Raw genomic sequence first — 17,122 nt, forward strand, 5'->3', positions numbered from 1 at the left:
TTGAGAGCTGGGAGCTTTTTGCAGTGTAGAGAGTTTAACACAAAATCCGGGGAGGGGCCAGCTGGGTATAAGACTGTATCATCTGCATATAAATGGATGAGAGAGCTCCCTACTGCTTGAGCTATGTTGTTGATGTAAATTGAGAGGAGTACGGGACCTTTTGGGACCTGTTCTAATCGAGTCTTAGGGTACTCCCTTGGTGACAGGCAGTGGCTGAGACAGCAGATGTTCTGACTTCATACTAAAGGGCAGTAGAACAGACAGATTGGTGCCATTGAACTGATCCACCAGAAACCTTCTGCCTGGTCTGGACATCTCTAGATGTTCTGTTGACAACAGCCTCCATATTACATAGCCTTGGACAGGTAAGCACCAATGCTCAACACCTGGCTTGTAAATGTATTTCAAGTCAATATTTAGTCAGAAGATATAATATTCTATATCATACTGTGTACAAAACATTAAGAACAACTGCTCTTTCCATGACATAGACTGGCCAGTGAATCCAGGTGAAAGCTATGATCCCTTATTGATGTCACCTATTCAATCCACTTCAAGACATAGGAATTGTCCGGTTGGAATATTATTGAAGATTTATGATAAAAACATCCTAAAGAATGATTCTATACATCATTTGACATGTTTCTACGAACTGTAATTGAACTTTTGACTTTTCGTCTGAACTTAGTGACCGTGCATTTTGCATTTGGACTGAACGTGCGAACAAAAGGGAGGTATTTGGACATAAATATTGACTTTATTGAACAAAACGAAGATTTATTTTGGGACTGGGATTCCTGGGAGTGCATTCCGATGAAGATCATCAAAGGTAAGTGAATATTTATAAGGCTATTTCTAACTTTTGTTGACTCCACAACATGGCGGGTATCTGTATGGCTTGTTTAGGTGCCTGAGCGCTGTACTCAGATTATCGCAAGTTGTGCTTTTGCTGTAAAGCTTTTCTGAAATCTGACACAGCGGTTGCATTAAGGAGAAGTGTATCTTTAATTCTATGTCAAACACTTGTATCTTATATCAACGTTTATGATGAGTATTTCTGTAAATTGATGTGGCTCTCTGATAAATCACCGGATTTTGGAGTCAAAACATTACCTAACATAACGCGCCAATGTAAACTGAGATTTTTGGATATAAATATGAACTTTATCGAACAAAACATTCATGTATTCTGTAACATGAAGTCCTATGACTGCCTTCTGATGAAGATCATCAAAGGTTAGTGATTAATTTTATCTCTATTTCTGCTTTTTGTGACTCCTCTCTTTGGCTGGAAAATGGCTATGTTTTTTTGTGACTAGGTCGTTGACCTAACATAATCACTAGGTATGCTTTCGCCGTAAAGCCTTTTTGAAATCGGACAGTGTGGTTGGATTAACAAGAAATGTATCTTTAAAATGGTGTATAATACTTGTATGTTTGAGGAATTTTAATTATGAGATTTCTGTTGTTTGGATATGGCGCCCTGCACTTTCACTGGATGTTGTCAAATCGATCGCGCTAAAGGGATTTGATCTCTAAGAAGTTTAAAGAACGATTTTGAAGTCTTGAGACAATTGAGACATGGCTTGTGTATATGTACCATTCAGAGGATGAATGGGCAAGCCAAAATATTTAACCTCTCTAGGGTATGTTCAACAGCCAGTGGAATCCCGTGGCGCGTTATTCAAATACCTTAGAAATGCTATTACTTCAATTTCTCAAACATATGACTATTTTACACCATTTTAAAGACAAGACTCTCGTTAATCTAACCACACTGTCCGATTTCAAAAAGGCTTTACAACGAAAGCAAAACATAAGATTATGTCAGCAGAGTACACAGCCAGAAATAATCAGACACCCATTTTTCAAGCTAGCATATAATGTCATATAAACCCAAACCACAGCTAAATGCAGCACTAACCTTTGATGATCTTCATCAGATGACAATCCTAGGACATTATGTTATACAATACATGCATGTTTTGTTCAATCAAGTTCATATTTATATAAAAAAACAGCTTTTTACATTAGCATGTGACGTTCAGAACTAGCATACCCACCGCAAACTTCCGGTGAATTTACTAAATTACTCACGATAAACGTTCACAAAAAAGATAACAATTATTTTAAGAATTATAGATACAGAACTCCTTTATGCAATCGCTATGTCTGATTTTAAAATAGCTTTTCGGCAAAAGCACATTTTGCAATATTCTGAGTAGATAGCCCAGCCATCACGGCTAGCTAATTTGACACCCACCAAGTTTGGCCCTCACCAAACTCCGATTTACTATTAGAAAAATTTTATTACCTTTGCTGTTCTTCGTCAGAATGCACTCCCAGGACTTCTACTTCAATAACAAATGTTGGTTTGGTTCAAAATAATCCATAGTTATGTTCAAATATCCTCTGTTTTGTTCGTGCGTTCAAGACACTATCCGAAGGGTGACGAAGGGTGACGCGCCCGACGCGTTTCGTGACAAAAAAATTCTAAGTATTCCATTACCGTACTTCGAAGCATGTCAACCGCTGTTTAAAATCAATTTTTATGAGATTTTTCTCGTAAAAAAGCGATAATATTCCGACCGGGAAACCCTGTTTACGTTCAAAGACAGAGAAAATAAAAACATGGTGTCGCCTCGTAGACGCGCCTCAGTCTCATTGTTCTCTGATCGACCATTATCCAAATGCGCTAGTGTTTTTCAGCCAGGGCCTGCAAAGACATCATTCAGCAGTTTGCCGCCTTCTGAGAGCCTATGGGAGCCGTAGGAAGTGTCACGTTACAGCAGAGATCCTCAGTTTTCAATAAAGAGAGTGTAGAAGCCCAAGAAATGGTCAGAGAGGGCGCTTCCTGTAAGGAATCTTCTCAGGTTTTTGCCTGCCATTTGAGTTCTGTTATACTCACAGACACCATTCAAACAGTTTTAGAAACTTTAGGGTGTTTTCTATCCAAAGCCAATAATGCATATTCTAGTTTCTGGGCAGTAGTAATAACCAGATTAAATCGGGTAAGTTTTTTATCCGGATGTGAAAATACTGCCCCCTACCCTAGAGAGGTTAAGTACCCAGAAGTCAATGCACGGACGCAGGGTCTTGTCCTTCTCCACAAAGAAAAACCCTGCGCCGGCGGGAGATGCAGACGGACGGACGGACCCAGTGGCCAGAGACTCCTCTATGTACTCCTCCATAGCTTTGGTCTCTGGTCCAGACAGACAATACAAATCGACCCGGAGGTGGTGTAGTGCCTGGGAGAAGATCAATGGCACAATCATAAGGACGGTGCGGGGGAAGACAAGTAGCACATGCATTACATAACACTTCCAGGAGGTCATGGTATTCTGTGGGGTTAGCAGAGACATCCACAGTCTTGCTAACATCCTGAGGCACATGATTTGAGGAAGGCTGTGCTGCTTGAAGGCAGTGGGAATGGCAAAATGGGCTCCAACCCAGGATGGAGCTTGTGTTCCAATCAATCATCGGATAGTGCTTTTGAAGCCAGGAAAATCCCAAAACCACAGGAACATGGGGAGAGGTAATGAGGAGGAACTGTATTGTCTCACTGTGGTTACCAGAAACCCGTAATTGAACAGGCACAGTACTACGGGTGACTTCCCCTATAGAGCAGCCGTCCAGTGCCCTAGCATCCATGGGCACAGAGAGAGGCTGAGTGGAAATACCAAGCTCCGAAGCTATCGTGGCATCCATAAGATTTTCATCAGCCCCTGTCAATGAGCACTTGGAGAGACTGAGATTGGTCTCCCCAAAGCACAAGAGCAAAAAGGGGTGTGCGGGTGATGGGAATTAGGGAACTCCCAGTCTGACTCACCATAGTACTGGTACCCACTAGAGACAACGGTTTCCTAATAGGGCTGGTAGCTATAAAAATGTCCTGCCCCTCCACAGTACAGACAACAGTTATTATTCATCCTCCATGAGCACTCCCAAACTGATAGCTTAGTTCTTCCCAACTGCATAGGCTCAGGAGTATTCAACTCACCCGTTGTAGATTCACGAGAGAGCTCGGGTGGCTTCGACTCCTTTCGGAAGAGCTGCCTTTGTAAACTTCCGGATTCCATATGAAGTAATCGCGCCATAAATCGGGTGCACGAGTGTGCCTGAGACCAGACCTCCTCTCACTCTTGCGGTCCCTTAGGCGTCCATCAATTTGAATGGTTAAGGTGATAAGGGAGTCGAGGCCCACCAGCAGATCCCGAGCAGCTAGCTCATCCTTAACCTCCTCAGATAATCCGTGCAGAAAAGTATCAAAAAGAGACTCCTGATTCCAGGCACTCTCGGCAGCCAACGTGCGAAAGTCCACCTCGTAGTCTGCCATACTACGGGAGTTTTGACGTAAGTCAAGCAGTTTGCTGGCCGCCTTTCTCCAGGATACCGGAGACTCAAACTTCTCACCTCTGCCATGAATTCCTCCAAATGCACGCAAATGGCAGATTGTTGTTCCCAAACTGCCGTAGCCCAGTAGAGCACCCTTCCCAACATTAGCGTAATTATATACGCTATCTTCGATCGGTCTGAAGAAAACAAAGATGGATGTAGCTCAAAAATAAGCGAGCACTGATGAAGAAAACCCCGGCAGGCACCAGGATTCTCTGAATATAGCAATGGAGGAGGTAAGTGGGGTTCACTGGGAGTCGGGATAGGCTGTACCAACTCACCACAGATACGGGAAAGAATTACTGGGGGATTGGGGTTTTTCAGAGGTGGCAGACAGTCTGAACCAACTCCCTGATTTTCTCCATAATAGCCTTTAACCCATGGTTGTGGCGTTCCGTCAAAGGAACTGCGCCCTTCCAAAAGGCCCTGTAGAAACTCCTGATGTCTCCCAATGGTGGCTCCCTGCAGGGAGACAGCGTGGCAGAGCTGGACCAAGTCTGCTGGGTCTGTCATGGCCAGTTCGTACTATCAAGGCACAAGGCGAGACCCAAATGCAGACACAGCAGGCAGATGGTTGGAGTCTTACAATGTTTATTAATCCAAAGGGGTAGGCAAGAGAATGGTCATGGATGGGCAAAAAGGCCAAAACCAGATCAGAGTCCAGCAGGTACAGAGTGGCAGACAGGTTCGTGGTCAAGGCAGGCAGAATGGTCAGGCAGGCGGGTACAAAGTCCAGAAACAGGCAAAGGTCAAAATCTGGAGGACTAGAAAAAGGAGACTGCAAAAAAGCAGGAGAACGGGAAACCCGCTGGTTGACTTGAAAACATACAGGACAAACTGGCACAGAGAGACAGGACACACAGGGATAAATACGCTGGGGAAAACAAGCAGGGTGGAGAGGGTGGAGACAATAATGAGGACAGGTGAAACTGATCAGGGTGTGACAAACATATGTTTATGTTTTTCCATGGCAATAAAACCCTTTGAATTGAATTGAGAAAGAGACAAAGACAGAGACATAGACAGACAGAACATTCTACCACAAACCAGAGAAGTGAGATGAGTAGGGGTTCTGCATGTATGACAGGGGAGCTGTTGGCTCCCATCCTACAGTATCAGCCCCCAGGCTTCTAAAAACAATCCCCCCTCTGTGAGTGTGGGTGTGTTTCACAAGCTTTGAAAAGGGACTACGGGTCCCTTTAAATGCACACCACGGAGCGCAGACAAGACAAAATAATCCCTGGTCATTCAACAGAATAAAAGCTTTGTGCGTATGAAAGAGAGTTAGTGAGAGAGAGAGAGAGAAAGAGATTGTGCACATTGACTTTGTGCATCCAAATCTCTCCCACTTTTTTTCTGTCATTCTCTCTTGTTTCATCTCTCCGTCTTTTTTTTACCATTCTCTCTTGAATTTGATCTCTCTTTTCCCCTCTCAGGATACATTAAACAACAACTCATTTGGTAAGAAGTACAGCTGGCAGGAGAAGGTCTCGCGCTCATCCTCCCCCCTCAAAACAGGTGAGCTGCTTTACAGGAGACTGCTGGCACATACCACCAGTTTAATCTTTTAGGGGGTTGATGATTTAGTAGATATAATTAGGCAACACAGCAGTGACTGCAGAATCAACTACTGCCACTAAAACTATATACATATTTCTATTATCCATTGTAACGTTGTCCAAAATCTTTTTGGATGAATTTCAGTGGCTCATTAGCGTCAGTGACAATGACAATGCCAGTGTAGTCTAGGCTAGCCATGTTGAACAGTCTGCTGTGGCTAGCAGCCCAGGGCTACTACAGGTCATAGAATGGCCTCTCTGGACTATATGTAAAACTAGCAGAGAGTGTGTTGAGTTACAGACTAGCACCGCCGATTCAGATGTTAAAAATATGACCGATGCTGCACAACCTTTAAGCTTCTATTAGCCTAGCTGTCACTAAATGTGTATGGAAAGAAAGGATAACAGAATGAAATAGAAAATTGTTAACTTTTTATTCTTGAAACACATAGGGCTAGTACACATAAACCATTATTTTGAAGTTACATCTGTCTCTCTAATATATAACCGTATCTGCTTTAGGCCCACTAGTCCCAATTTGTTTTAGTGCTTTATATTGCAGTTTTCTTGATCAGATATCTCTTGAAAATATATTTCTCCATTCCAATGGCACTTCCTGGTAAAATAATCTATATTGGCCAACTACATACACTCTGGGATGCATTTGTCTCCTTATAATGACAATATCTGTCTCTGTCCATTGCTTCCCACCCCCAATCATTAGTAATGGTTGTAATTATAAATTAATTTATGAAAAGCTTTTTATACATTGCTCTCAAAGTGTGTATTAGTGTCCTCTGATAGCAGTGACAGCATGGTGAATAGCTAGTATCCCTGCAAGGCTCTAATGGTTTTTGACAGTGGATTATGACATACTAGGTCAATCACATTATATTTGTTGCCCACTGAATATGATGAGTAATGGGGAATTAGCATGGATCCCAGTGTTACCTAACCAACTAGACATTTCAGATATTGTGTGTGTTTGTCTGTGCATGTTGCTGTTGATCTGTATGTTGTTGTTGTGTGTGTGTTGTCTATGTGTACTGTATGTGAACTGCTGCATATGTTTCCATCTGGGTTTTTATCTATGTGCTATGTGCCCTTGTGTGTGTTTGTGTATTTTCTATGTTAATGTGTACATGTGTGTCTGTGTATGTATGTCTGCATGTTTGCTTGTGTCTGTCTGTGCACCTGCATGTCTGTATGCCTGTGTCTTGTATGAATGTCTGTGTGTCTGCGTATGTTTGGTTCTGTGTCTCTCCCCCAGGTGGGCTGACCTCTCCCCATGAGCACAGCTGTCTGAGCGACGAGGACAAGCTGCAGCAGGGAGGTGGGACGCAGACCAAGGACCGGGGCACATCCACTGACGTTCCCTGCAGACACAAACACACCTCTGGACACACCCACAGTTCCACAGCGGGGACACGCTCCAAACTGCAGGAGAAGCCCCCAGCACCCCCGCCTCCCCAAAACTACACACCCGCACCTCTGGGCCCCCCAGGGAAGGGCGAGGGGGGGACACACAGAGAGAAGATTTGCTATCACACAGACGTATGCTTAGAACCCACCGAGGAGATCTATCTGACTCCCGTGCACCGTTCCGAGCAGGACCGGCCATTCCTGTCCCAGCAGCCAGAGCACGGACGCATGTCAATCAGCTCTGACACCGAGGGCCCGCCCCCTTACCAGCCTCTGCCCGACCGGACCAACCCCTCCATTTGTGAGGAGGTCGAGGTGCATGTGCCCCCTCCCTCCTACGCCTCCTGTGTGGAGGCTCTCTTCACCCCTTCCTCTACCGCCTCCCCCAAGGAACCCCCAGCCTTAGCCCTGAACCTCAGCCTGAGGGAAGGAGGAGCAGGGGCGGTGGTGAGGGCAGGGGCAGGGGTGGAGTATGTAGATGCCGAGGATGAGACATTTGGGAGAGAGGGTGAGGCTGAGGATAAGAGGGTAAGGGATGTGGGAGGCAGGTGGTATTTGGGACGTGGCGGCTGTGGTGCCCCCCCGAGGACTTTGATGAGCTCGGATGCAAGTGGTCTGTCTTACGACTCTGTGAAGTACACACTCGTTGTGGACGAGCACGCGCAGCTCGAACTGGTGAGTCTGCAGCAGTGTTACCAATGTTACAGTGACGACAGCGACTCTGTGACCGTCTACGACAACTGCGTCTCGTCTCCGTATGAGTCGGCCATAGGGGAGGAGTATGAGGAGGAAGAAGAGAAAGAGGACGAGGAGGAGGAGGAGAGAGCGAGAGTGGGAACGGTGAGGAGAGAAGCCACTGCCTGTCTGTCAGAGGACTCCACCCCAGAGGCAAACCTGCACTTCTCTAAGAGGTTCCTCAACATCTTCATGAATGGACAGTCACAATCCTCCAGTAGGTACCACCACTGAACCACTAGGACACCGTCTTGTGTTCAGACACTGCAGTTTCTTACGTTAGGCTTAAAGCACAACTCCATCATTTTTCAACCTCATTTTCATTATCTCCAGCACAATACCAGTGTCAACATTCGTGAAAACGGCACATTTCTACGTTTTGTAGAAACAAATATAAAGTTCAAAAGTTCTACCCGATGACGCCATCAAAAGTTACAACATTTTAATCCTTAAGAGTTTATTGACTCACTCGTGTGTCAATCTAAGTAACATAATAAAACAAATCTCCATTAAAATCCTTCAGTTTAAGCTAGAGATATCTTTTTTCACAGCCTATAAAGTTGTCACATCATAGTCAACATAGCTACTAGACCTAACATGTTAGTAAACCCGCTACAATCATACAGTACAGTGTACAATCAGCAGCAAGCAGTTTAGCAGTTACACCAGCGGGCCCCGGTGGCAAAAAAATGTATAAAACCAAAAGCTTACCTTGACTTGTAAGCGTTCCAGTGTTGGATAGCCATAGCCAGCTAACTAATATAGCATCCTTATCTGTTTGACCCGGGTGTTTGAGTAGGCTTGACTAGCTAGCTGCGTTTAGACTCTAGCTAAGTAAGTGAAAGTGAAAAAAGTTATATTATGAAATATAGCTAGCTCTCTCTCTCTCTACTCCCTTCATTCTGGAATACATGAATTTGTTCAAAACTGTTCAACTATTGTCTTTCTCTCTCTTTGAGTCAACTACTCACCACATGTTATGCACTGCAGTGCTAGCTAGCTGTAGCTTATGCTTTCAGTACTAGATTCATTCTCTGATTCTTCGATTGGGTGAACAACATGTCAGTGCATGCTGCAAGAGCTCTGATAGGTTGGAGGATGTCCTCCGGAAGTTGTCATAATTACGGTGTAAATCTATGGAAGGGGGTGAGAACCATGAGCCTCCTAGGCTATGTATTGAAGTCAATGTATCCAGAGGAGGACAGAAGCTAGCTGTCCTCCAGCTACACCTGTGGTGCTACCCTACAGAGTGCTACTGTAGACCTTCATTGCTAAACAGTGTCTATTAATAAACTATTTGGTGATGTGAATATATTTAGTAAAGTTTTATCTGAAAATGATAACTTTTTTCATGTATAAAATTTTTTCTGAAATTCACTTATGAGGATGGTCCTCCACTTCCTCCTCAGAGGAGCCTCCACTGGTCTCAATCCACCGTATCTGCCTACGTCGGCCTTTTGCATCTGCGGTGGAAGGTGGCCGAACTTCTCAAGAAATCTTTTGTAGCGTCCGAACGGTCTGTAGTGTCCGTTTTGCTCTACGACATCCACAAGTGTCACGGAACTCGTCTGAATGTAACCCATATAAATGAATGGAAGTATGGTGGTAGTTTTGTGCCAACAAAAATAAGGGGTTAAATTTGTGTCCAAAAAACACAAATATTTCCTGAGCTTTCTTATATCTCCTAGATATAGGACAGACACTTCAAATCCTTATTCCTTATGATACATTTTTTTGATTGTCTATTTTTCCATTTATGAATGTGTTATTCAAGGTTTTTTCTATGGGCTATAGTAGTAAATGCCAAATTCAATATTTTATTAAATAATTTTGTACATATTTTTATACCTAAAGGGAGCCTAAAATTCAAAAGCTAAATGATTCATTGTATGACCACCTTAAAACAATTCCATGTTAGATCAGTAGACCCCTGGTGCTGGAGATGATTTTGACTCAGGAGACTGTCATTCCTTATCATATAATATGAATGTATTCAATGAAACTGCTCTCTTGAACGTGGATAAATATTTTAGCTTCTGCTCAAAAGATGCAGAGTATATCTTATTTGCTTGGTTGCCTCAATAATCACATTTGCATCCACTATTTCTACACGAGTAAATCCCCCCCCGCCCCGCCCCCAAAAAAGTGGCACAATTTCATAATGGTGGTATCTTTAAGTGTCTGTAAAATGTATTTCAACCTTTATTTAACTAGGCAAGTCTTATAAGAACAAATTCATATTTACAATGACAGCCTACCACTCTGGCAGGTAGCCTATTATGCGACAATAGCGGTGGAAACTCCTTGATGCACAAATATTGACATAATAAACCATCATATTGAAGTAAACTTGTAGTCACGCAATGATAGACTATGCTACGTACTACCACTACAACGTGGAAAAGCATTAAAAGGCAGATAAAATAAGATGATTAATATCATGATGGTTAAGTGATGACCTTCATGCACAATGCTGGTGACATGATGATCAATGCTTGGCTGCCAATTATCAACTACAAATTATATTGCTCTCATCATATAACCCACCCTGTCCACTTTATCAGTAAACTGTTATTTAGACCAAGCGCCAAGACCAGATTGGGCAAGTGAACTATTTATCGCAACAGTTTTTGTGACAAATCTACCAATGGCTTTGTGACAAAGCCATTGGTAGAGTTGAAAAATGCCATGTAAACACATAAAACTTCTGGCCAACCTGGCCAACATCCGGTGAAATTGCAGAGCGCGAAATTCAAACTACAGTATTATAAATATTTAACTTTCATAAAATCACAAGTGTAATACATCAAAATAAAGCTTAACTTCTTGCTAATTCAGCCGCTGTGTCAGATTTCAAAAAGGCTTTACGGCGAAAGCAAACAATGCGATTAACTGACAGTGCCCCGCATACAAACACATGAAAAACATATTTCAACCCGGCAGGTGCGACACGAAAGTCAGAAATAGTGATATAAAAATGCCTTAACTTTGATGATCTTCTTCTGTTGGCACTCCAAAAGGTCCCAGTTACATCACAAATGGTCCTTTTGTTCGATAATGTCCTTTTTTATATCCAAAAACTCAGTTTAGCTGGCACGCTTCAGTCAATAATCCATCCAGTTTCCATCCATCAAAATGCATACAAAATGAATCCCAAACTTACTAATAAACTTTTCCAAACAAGTCAAACAATGTTCCTAATCAAACCTTAGGAACCCTAATACATAAATAAACGAAACAATTTAAGACGAGAATCATTATTGTCTTTACCGGAGAAAAATACCAAAGAACGCGCTCTCTTCCACACGCTTGGAAACACTACAGCCAAAATGGGAGCCACCTAGAAAAACTACAATTTCTGGCATATTTTTCCAAAAACCAGCCTCAAACTCTTTCTAAAGACTGTTGACATCTAGTGGAAGCCCTAGGAACTGCAAACTGGGAGGACTTAGCCTTATAATAAAAGTGACAGCCATTGAAAATAGTGGTAGGCTGAAATTTTTTTTTTTGGGATGGTTTGTCCTCGGGGTTTTGCCTGCCATATCAGTTCTGTTATACTCACAGACATAATTCTAACAGGTTTAGAAACTTTAGAGTATTTTCTATCGAAATCTACCAATTACATGCATATCCTAGCTTCTGGGCCTGAGTAACAGGAAGTTTACTTTGGGCAAACTTTTCATCCGGACGTCAAAATACTGCCCCCTACCCAAGAGAGGATAAAGCCCCAAAACACTTTTTATGTGCGCTACGTCATCACACACATAATTTTATCCGCAACAATTCAGTCTGATAGAGATACACCTCAGGTGGGAAATCTGTCGCCAATTAGATGGAAGCTTAGCTCATGTCATATATTCAGGGAAGCATTACATTTCAAATAACAGCTGCATTCTGTGCATAAATTAGCCTGAAAATCAGGTATGAATGACAACAGTATTGCAAGTCACACCAATTTCCCCTTAAAGTCAGCTGACCTGCAGCCCTGGTTCTGCTAAATTAGTGAAATTGTGGACAATTATATGTTTTCTGGATCAGAACCACCTTGAGATCACCATGAATTGAATTTCAGTATATTCGAAAATAAGATGCACCCAAATCCTATTTACAGTATTTAAAAAAAAAAAATTTTTAGGCAGGGTGGAGTCCCATTGAGACCAAGGTCTCTTTTAGAAGGGAACGCTGAATGACAAACACATAGGCAATCTAGGCAGCATAGGAAATATACAAAGAAAATGCTGAATAAAATCATAAGAATCAACCACATTCCTCAGTGAAGAGGTCCTCAAACCAACAATCTGAATTGCCCGAAAGGCACCAATGCATCCAATTGCGGAGTATTCTGAAGATTGTTCCATAAATGAGGTGAAAGAAACTAAAAGCTGTTTTACTTAAATCTGGTTTTACAAGGAATTTCAGAAGGAATTTCAAGACTTGGCCACAGCTGTGACCAGGTATCGTATCTCACATTTCTATAGGTTAGTAATGAGTAAGGTAATGCTGGAGTTTTTGCAAAACAGAATGCAATGTTTCAACCTATGCGTCGTCAGAGGCCCAGCCTACTTTTTGATAGAGAAAACCTGTCACCCCTGATAAAAAGAAGTGTGCTCTGGTAAACCGCATCTAACAGCATAAATAAAGTGCCAACTGCATTCATGTAGATGATGTCACCATAGTATAGGACAGCTTCTCAGCTTCTTTGTTAACAAATGTATATGTTTTTAAAAGACAACTTATTGTCTTATCCAAATGCCCAAGCAGGGACACAATCAATGTGGGCACAATCCATGGTACAGATGTTTAAATATTAAGAATCATTGTTGTGCGCTCTAGAAAGCAACATGTACTTTGTTTTTCCCGCATTCAATAATTATTTAAGGTCAATAAGTGTTTTTTGTAAGACAATGAAAGCAGTCTGTAGGTCAGAGTGCCTGGTCCACAGTGGGGGCAAAAGAATACATAACAGTATCATCCGCATACAGGAGCAGATTACAATTTTTTCCACAGACAACCCTATATTGCTAATGTTTTCACACCCCTTGACCTTTACACATTTTGTTGTGTTACAGCCTGAATTTAAAATGGATTAAATTAAGATGTTGTGACACTGATCTACAGAGAATACCTCAAAATGTCAGTGTGGAATTTTTTTGTAGAATTTTCTTTTAAATTAAAACATTTTTTAAAGCTGACATGTCTTAAGTTAATAAGTATTCAACCCCTTTGTTATGGCAAGCCTAAATAAGTTCAGGAGTAAAAATGTGGCCCGATTCAGGAAACTAGGGGTATGTTGCAAGTCAGGACTTCGCAGGAGAGCCGTTTGAAAGTAAAAAATATGTTTTTATCTAATTGCGTTTTTTGGCAGAAATACCTTCTCGAACATGTGAACTTTCATGTGCCTTAACCTCTGGACGGGCTCCGTCCCGTATGCGAAAAATCCTATCGCCATTTGCATAACAAAATGTAATATATTTTTTTTTCAAATACAGGACTATTTTATATCGTTTTATAGATACACCTCTCCTGAATCGAACCACGTCGTCCGATTTCAAAAAGGCTTTACAGCAAAAGCAAAACATTAGATTATGTTAGAGGAGTATATCGTAAAAGTAGCCACATAGCCATTTTCCGACCAACCACATGCATCACAAATAACCAAAAAACAGCTAAATGCAGCACTAACCTTTGACAATCTTCATCAGATGACACTCCTAGGACATCATGTTACACAATACATGCATTCTTTTGTTCGATAAAGTTCATATTTATATATAAAAACAGCATTTTACATCGGCGCGTGACGTTGACTAACTATTTTCCCTCAAATGCGTCCGGTGAAACAGCGCTACAATTTACTAAATTACTATTCGAAAACATTTTTAAAATGTAATATTGTCATTCTAAGATTTATAGATTAGCATCTCTTGAAAGCACCTGCAATGCCAGATTTAAAAATAACTTTACTGGGTAATCACACTTTGCGATAAAAGGGGATGCGATACTCAGAAAAATAGGCTACCGTTACAGGTCAGCGCCATCTTGGAACAATCGCATATCAAATCTAGTCTTGTATACTATTGTCAATAATCCCTTAACTTTGATTATCTTCATCAGAAGGCACTTCCAGGAATCCCAGGTCCACAACAAATGTATTTTCGTTCAAAAAAGTTAATCCTTTATGTCCCAATAGCTTGTTGTTGTTAGTGCGTTCTGAAGGCTGCTCCAAAAGTACCTCAACAAAACGCATTTTTTTAAATTTAGGTTCGTTCAAACATGTCAAACGCTAACATAAATCTTTAGGGCCTTTTTTAACCAGAGCTCCAATAAGATTCAAGGGGGACGGTTGCATTGTCTTTCTAAACGTTTCGAAAGGGGAGGGTAGGCAGGGGCGCCGGCGTCATAATGGTGATGGCCCTCTCCATGTGACCACTTTCCACAGACTCTCATTCTGTCAGTTTTCACAGTAGAAGGCTCAAACCACTTTGTAAAGACTGGGGACATCTAGTGGAAGCAATAGGAAGTGCTCAATGAACCATAGCTCACGGTGTGATTTATAGGCAAAGTGATGAAGTTGAGTCCACAATTCAGAATTCCACATCCTGTTACGATCTGTCTCGGGGTTTAGACTGCCATATGAGTTCTGTTATACTCACAGACACCGTTCAAACAGTTTTAGAAACTTTAGGGTGTTTTCTATCCACAAGTATTAATTATATGCATATCCTAGCTTCTGAGTTTTAGTAGGAGGCCGTTTAAAATGGGCACGAATTATTTTCAAAAATCGCTGTAGCGCCCCCTATCCTAGGCGACCGTCAAGAGGTTTTAATAACAAACTGTTATGCCATCTGCAAATACGAATAAAGTTGTTAAATTACAAGCCTAGTTGGTTTAGCCAAAGAAAAAGTCAGGAACCTTCCCGATAGCCATGATTGGTGGGCTGTGGGCTGGACATGCTGAGAGATACGTTTCAGATTGGTCTGCGGTGTAGCATCTTGTGTCTATAAAATGAGCTGCTCGTTATACGTAGAAAGTCCTTTCTACTGCAGTTTTTCAAAAGATATAACGTTAAGCATGGAGAATTGCAAATATGTTGCTACTGCTCTCAATAACATTGCTGCCCTGAATTTATCAGGCGCTATCAACAAAGGTCAGTGGGAAAAAGTTGTGATGGACTACTTTCTGGAGGACGATCGTGCCATGTTGACTCTCTCTGACTCCGAAAATGAATCAGACGATGAGGAAATCCCTGATTTAGGTAAAAACATTTTCATTGAAGAAGACATTGTAGAGTCTTCCGATGACAGTGATGTGGAAGAAATGGCAGTCAACAGTGTTGTCACGGAAGAAGTTGACCGAGTTTTGAAATCATTGGAACACAATGGGCCAAACAAGCTGTGCAAACTAAATGGAAACGACACAGGTCGTTTTATTTAATAAAAGGGGTTATAGTCTGCCGTGAAGCTTTCATCCATGTATACGGGTAAGAATCTAGCTACAGTTTCAGATATTATAGGTTTCTAATTTTGTCAGAAAGTTGTTTTCATTGCAAGTTAAAGCTTGCTGTTAGCTAGCCAGCTGGAGTTTGATGGCTGGCTTGCTAGCTAACATTGAACCTATTTGGTTAACTTTAGCTAGCTAATGACAATCGGTTTGTATTGCTAGTAATGTTACTCTATGGATCGGGATTATAGTTAATTTTTTAGCTAGCTAACGTTAACGTGACATGTCTAAACAAAAGACCCCAAATTAAAGCTCGCTGTTAGCTGAGGTTAGATGGCTGGCTTGCTAGCTAACATGAAGTTACATGTATGAAGTGTGTGTAATGTTAGTGATATTTTCTCAGAATGCCATTTCGCATTGCTAGTTATAGCTTAATGTTAGCTAGCTAACATTGAATCTATTTGGTTAACTTTAGCTAGCTTTGACAATCGGTTTGTACGGCTAGTTAAAGCTTGCTGTTAGCTAACGTTAGCCAGCTGAAGTACGATGGTTGGCTTGCTAGCTAACATTGAACCTATTTGGTTAACTTTAGCTAGCTATGACAATCGGTTTGTATTGCTAGTAATGTTACTTTATGGGTTGGGGTTATAGTTAATTTTTTAGCTAGCTAGCTAACGTTAATGTGACATGTCTAAACAAAAGACCCCAAATTAAAGCTTGCTGTTAGCTAGGTAACGCTAGATGACTGGCTTGCTAGCTAACATTAACTTACGTGTATGAAGTGTGTGTAATTTAGTGATGTTTTCTCAGAATGCCTTTTCACATTGCTAGTTATAACGTAATGTTAGCTAACACTGAACCTATTTGGTTAACTTTAGCTAGCTATGATAATCGGTTTGTATTGCTAGTTAAAGCTTGCTGTTTGCTAGCCAGCTGACGTAAGATGGCTGGCTAGCTAGCTAACATTACGTGTATGAACTGTGTGTAGTGATGTTATTTCAGAATGCCATTTCGCATCAATTGTATAATAATATTAAATATTTTTATCTGGAATTTGTCTTTCAGCATCAGGAGAAAACGCCTGACTCTTCTCCACCAGTCATACAAGGAGAATGGCAGTACACAGATCAAGCAGTACCAGCACTTCATGTGGTTTACAGCTTTGATGCTTTGGAGCCTGATGATGTCGCCAAGGAGAGTGCAGACTGTCGGGACCAGGTTTCAGCTGCTGCGCAACGCTGACATCCTTCCTCCCATAGATGGTCTGCATGTACAAGCACCACCTGGACTGGACACAGCTGGGCAAACTTGTCTTTTTGAGAAGATCAGGGAGTTTTGCAACAAAGAGACTATGGACATCACATGCCCTACACCAAAGTCAAGGTCAGGATAGAAACAGGCTCTCTCCTTACACAAACGCAATACGTTGCTGCTACTATATTTTTCTATCCTGCTACTCAGCCACTTTACCCCTGATTGTATGCATATACAGTTGAAGTCAGAAGTTTACATATACCTTAGCCAAAAACATTTAAACTCAGTTTTTCACAATTCCTGACATTTAATCCTAG

At 41.6% G+C, this 17,122-nt stretch overlaps 1 protein-coding gene across 1 annotated transcript in view; it reads left to right on the forward strand.

Annotated features, from left to right (window-relative positions):
* LOC115203864 (C-Jun-amino-terminal kinase-interacting protein 1-like) overlaps window positions 1-17,122 on the forward strand; it is a 91,982-nt gene that overhangs the window by 37,869 nt on the left and 36,991 nt on the right. Inside the window, exons 4-5 of the mRNA XM_029768921.1 lie at window positions 5,678-5,913; window positions 7,225-8,328. Coding sequence (XP_029624781.1) covers window positions 5,678-5,913; window positions 7,225-8,328 — 1,340 coding nt within the window. The remainder of the gene's footprint in view (window positions 1-5,677; window positions 5,914-7,224; window positions 8,329-17,122) is intronic.

This window comes from Salmo trutta, chromosome 12 (assembly GCF_901001165.1).
Source record: "Salmo trutta chromosome 12, fSalTru1.1, whole genome shotgun sequence".
Taxonomy (NCBI): Eukaryota; Metazoa; Chordata; class Actinopteri; order Salmoniformes; family Salmonidae; genus Salmo; species Salmo trutta.